The sequence below is a fragment of the Mandrillus leucophaeus genome, unplaced genomic scaffold (assembly GCF_000951045.1).
Source record: "Mandrillus leucophaeus isolate KB7577 unplaced genomic scaffold, Mleu.le_1.0 Scaffold7, whole genome shotgun sequence".
In the NCBI taxonomy this organism is placed as follows: Eukaryota; Metazoa; Chordata; class Mammalia; order Primates; family Cercopithecidae; genus Mandrillus; species Mandrillus leucophaeus.
In genome coordinates, this window is record NW_012107585.1 from 2,017,930 (window position 1) to 2,023,051 (window position 5,122).

Consider the following 5,122-nt stretch of genomic DNA (forward strand, 5'->3'; position numbering starts at 1 on the left):
GGTAGCACGGTGAGAACGGGAAGTGTCCTCAGAGGCCAGGCGGCATTGAACCGATGCAGCTGCCCCTTGCCCCCAGCTCAGGCCTGTACACAACTTGGTCTGGGTTTATCGGGCCGAGGTTTACACCAGAAGGATTTTAAGAGCGCCCAGTTTTAAGAGCGCCCGGAGGACCCATGAGTGAAGAAAGAGGTGCAGATGAGCCCGCTGCCTGGCAGCTGCCTTCCTGGTTCCGGGGCTACCTCCACCTCCCGGGGGCTTGTGGGCAGCGGGTGCACCCCGGAGCCCGCCTCAGCCCCGAGATGCCGCTGCTTCCCAGGCTGCTGGGGTTTTATGCAGATCAGCAGCTGCCAGCAATTTCACTACAGCAAATTAAGAAAACTGTCACCAATTGAAACTGGAGTGGGACAGGGAGCAATTTGAAGAAGGAGAGTGTAATTAAATCAAATGGAAATTTGGCCCGACAACCGGCGGGGATCCCTGCTCTCCCCATCGAGGTCACGAGCCGTCTCCTGTGGTGGTTAATCTGCTGAGTGCAGAGGTTTCACCCAAGCCAGAAGCTTCCCCCCGGGCTCCAGAGGCAGACAGATAAAACACATGCCAGGAAGCCGACCGACCACAGCCCCCACCTCTGGGAGCAGGCCCAGGCAGGTGGCCTCATGTCCCTCAAGGACAGGGTTGGGGCACAGAGAGCAGGATCCAGCATGAACCCCCCTCTGCTCCGGGCTAGGCAAACACAAAACCATCAGGGTGTATAGAGATGCACCTGCTTTAGACACACAGGGGCAAAGGGCTGACCGTGTCAGTGGGGCCATCCAAACCCCTCAGGGAACACACGACACCCAGGTGGTCACCTGCCTTCCTGAGTGGTCCCGAGGCTTAGAGCCTCAGGGCTGGGGGCTGGCGGGGCTGCACCTGTCCTTACAAGAGGAAATCTTCCCAGCACAGGAAAGATCGCAAGGTCTAGAGGATTCTCTATGCTCTCTGAGCCTCAGTTTCCCCACCAGTCAAAATGAGGCAAAATGTAGGAAATGATGAACATGGGAAGGCCGCTCCCCTCTCTTCCATGTCGTTTACACACCAGCCCCTACCTCAGCTCCTCCACCTGACCCTACGCCATCGGCTCTTGTCAGTCCCCAACAGGGCTCCCTGCTGACCCCTGCTCCAAGGCCAGAAGTCGCCTCTGAGTCATTTGTTAATAAACTAATTCGGGCCAGCCTGTGCCATGTGCTGCCCAGGCCTGGCTCCAGGGCCCAGTGCTGCTATGAGCACTGATTGAGGCCAGGATGGGGGCTGGGGGGCTATGCAGGTGGGGGCTCCTGGACCTCGAGCTCGCTTCCCTGCCTGTGCAGTTCTCTGGGAACTGGGACCTTCAGTCTCCTGGGGAACAGGAAGGGCTGGGAGAGGTTTCTGAGCCCCACAGGCCACAGGTAGAGCAGGTGGCAAAATACACCAGGCCCCATGCCCCGTGAGGCCTTCCAGAAACACAGCGCATAAGCAGGAAAGGCACTGCGTGTCTCAGGAGGGCTGCGGGGCGCTCACCATCTGCCCCATGCACACGCTGGCCGCCTCCATCATGGCCCCGTCGGCGATGGAGCGAGCGGACTCCTTCTCGATGTGGGGGTTTCCTGACAGCAGCTCCTCGACCACCTGCCGGGTGGGGCGGAAACAAACGGTGACCTTGGGCCTCCATCAGGGTCGTGGGGGGCGGGAGGGAGGTGCCAGGAACCCAGGGCGGGCCAGAGGAGCATACTTTACATTTCGATATTCTTCCAGGGTGATGCGGCCGTCGCTGTCCGAGTCGTACATGTGGAACAGAACTGGAGTGGCAGGGGACAGAGGGGACTCCGTCAGGCAGGGCCTGGCCCCCCTCCCACCCCGAAATCTACACTTAACTAAGCAAAAGACACCAATAACCAAACCTCAATGCCAAAGCCAGAGGGGTCAGGCATGAGCTGTGGGACCAGACTGACCACTTCCTACTGGGTGACCTTGGGCCCGTGACCTAACTTCTCTGAGCCTCAGTTTCCTCATCTGTGAAATGGGAATAACAACAACGTCTACCTCATGGCCTTAGGAGGGCTGGGAGCTAGCGCTGTGGCCCCATGAGCATGAACATGACAACAGTAAGCATTACCCGTTAACACAAGTCAACAGTGTTGAGTTCAAAATATTGCTCCCACAGCCCCAGGAGGCCCCATCGTCTCAGCCGTGGCAGGTCGTGGTCCACAATGCTTCTGATCTGGGCCCGACTGATCTAACGTGGACGGTCCCAGGCCTGGCATCAGGGAGGCGCTGGCCGGGAGGGGGCCTCTCCCTGTTGTTCCTAGCACGGCCTTGGGAGCTGGAGCTCTCCCAAGTCTCCTGTGTTGGCATTTTCTTTTCTAATGTATTTATTTTTTCAAGATGAAGTCTCGCTCTGTCACCCAGGCTGGAGTGCAGTGGCACGATCTGGGCTCACTGCAACCTCTGCCTCCTGGGTTCAAGAGATTCTCCTGCTTCAGCCTCCCAAGTAGCTGGGATTACAGGTGCATGCTGCCATGCCCAGGTAATTTTTGTATTTTTAGTAGAGACCAGTTGGCCAGGCTGGTCTCAAACTCCCAATCTCAAATGATCCACCCGCCTCAGCCTCCCAAAGTGCTGTGATTACAGGTGTGAGCCACCATGCCTGGCCAGCATTTATTTGTTATTGTTATTATTTTTTTCAGAAATGGAGTCTCCCTCTGACGCACAGGCTGAATGTAGTGGTGTGATTGTAGCTCGCTGCAGCCTCCATCTCCTGGGTTCAAACAACCCTCCCACCTCAGTCTCCTGAGTACCAGGGACCACGGGCACGCAGCACCACTATGCTGTGCTAATTTTTTTATTTTGTAGAGGTGAGTGTCTTTTTCCCTGTTGCCCAGGCTGGGCCCTGAACTCCCGGCTTCAAGTGATCCTCCCCACTCAGCCTCCTAAAGTGCTGGGATTACAGGCATGCGCCACTGAGTCCAGCGGGCATTTATTGAACACTGACCAGATGCCCAGGTGTGCAAAGCGCTTCAAAAACCTCTCAATCTCCCTCTCACCCAACCCCAAGAGGCCAGGGATGCCTGAGCCCTGCCTCCCAGACAGACTGTCAAAGCTCACGGAACTTAAGGCGTTTGCCCACGTCCACACCACTAAGGGACAGGAAACCAGGGATTTGGACCTGAGTCCGTCCTGTTCCTCGCCCCTTGGAGCAGACAGGAAGCCAGGCTCACACCAGGGATCCCCCCCCGGGGCGGTTCCCACCAGCCCCACGTACACATTCCAGTGCTAAATATAGTCAAGTCCCATGTTTACATTTTCTTGATGAGGAGGTTGACCTGGGACGGGGCACAGAGGGATGTCAAGAGTCATGGGAAAGGCCACAGGAAAAGAAGATGTGACTCGGGCCACTGCCTGGGACCTGTGCGGCTGACCAGCTGGGACCACAGCTGAACCCACTCGGGAGCCAGAACATAGTGGGGCTGGTCTCAGGAACCCAGCAACAGCACAGCCCACGGAGGAGGGAGAGGAGGAAACTGACTATAGGGGGCACTTCCTGTGTGCCAAAGGCTAACTGTGTGATCTTGCCCAGCCCTCAGAACCACACATAATCAGCATACCCACGTTCTGGGTCAAGGTTCAAGGTCACATGGCTGGTAGGTGAGAGGGGCCACATTGGAACCCAGGTCTTTGCATCAAGGGCCTTGCTTCACAGCCACCGCACAACCCCCTTCTAGTCCCAGGACGCCGCAAGCTGCTGAGGAATGTTTAGGATGAGGGCGCCGGGAACGGGAGACAGCAATGCCAGCCTCACAGGGACAAGGGCTGGTGTCCCCAAGCCCTCCAAGCCTCCAAGCCAATGCACACCCAGCCTCCTGCTGCAGGGGTGCCTTGTGTTCTGAGGACTTAGGGGAGGCTGCACCCCAGGCCAGGTGTGAGCAAGGGGACTCAGTGGCACGCACATCTCAGCTTCTCCTTCCGGGACAGCTCCACCTGTTCCTCGTCCATGGTGGTGTCGATGGGCCGGAAGTAGGACATGATGGTCAGGAAGTCCTCGAAATTGATCTCATCAGCCAGGCCACTGGATCCCTTACGCAGGTTCCTACGGGAGCAACAAGGAGGGTTTTGGAAATAAATGAAGAACCGGATCTTGTCCTCTTGCTACCATTAGCTCCGAAAACTCTGCTCTCAGGGCACAAACTGGACCCACGATGGCTGCTCTCGCCTTGAGTCTGTGCCCCAGAAACCTGCTTCGTGGAGGGGCTGGGGGCTCCAGAAGCTGAAAGCTCCGTCCCTGCCTCGCCCTCATGGAAGTCCCCCATCAGGGAGGTGGAAGAGAGACAGACCACTGCATGACTGTTGATTCAGGCGGGGACAGAGGGAAGCGTGGGTGTGTGATGGTGCACACAGGCGAGCATTTATGAGGAAACCAAGCAATCCAGTAACTCACCAAATACCTCTCCCGATCCTTTCCTTTAGCTCAGGGGTTGGCAAACCGCCCACGGGCCCAATCTGGCCTGTCATCTATTTTCATACAGCCCATGAACTAAGAAGACTTTCTGGGCCAGGCATGGTGGTTCACGCCTCTAATCCCAGCACTCTGGGAGGCCGGGGTGGGCAGATCACCTGATGTCAGGAGTTCGAGACCAGCCTGGCCAACATGGTGATCCCACGCCTCTACTGAAAATACAAAAATTAGCCGGGTGTGGTGGTGTGCACCTGTAGTCCCAGCTACGCAGGAGGCTGAGGCAGGAGAATGGCTTGAACTTGGGAGGTGGAGGTTGCAGTGAGCCGAGATCACACCACTGCACTCCAGCTTGGGTGACAGAGGGAGACCCTGTCTCAAAAAAAAAAAAAGACTTTTCACATTTTTATCTTAATTTTGTCAGAGTCAGGGTCTCACTCCATTGCCCAGGCTGGAGTTTGGTGGTGTGATCATAGCTCATGGCAGCCTCAAACTCCTGGGCTCAAGCAATCCTCCTGTCTTGGCCTCCCAAAGTGCTGGGACTATATGTGACAGCCATGTGCCTGGCCGGTTTTCACATTTTTAAATAGTTGAAAAAATGCTTGCCAAAAAAAAAAAAAAAAAAAAAAAAAAAAAAATTGAAAAAAAAAAAAA

General features: G+C 56.1%; 1 protein-coding gene across 1 annotated transcript in view; it reads right to left on the reverse strand.

Annotated features, from left to right (window-relative positions):
• The window catches only part of TESC (tescalcin), a 52,729-nt gene that overhangs the window by 6,607 nt on the left and 41,000 nt on the right, over positions 1-5,122 (reverse strand). Inside the window, exons 5-6 of the mRNA XM_011964543.1 lie at positions 1,756-1,817; positions 1,540-1,647 (exon numbers count right to left, since the gene is read on the reverse strand). Coding sequence (XP_011819933.1) covers positions 1,540-1,647; positions 1,756-1,817 — 170 coding nt within the window. The remainder of the gene's footprint in view (positions 1-1,539; positions 1,648-1,755; positions 1,818-5,122) is intronic.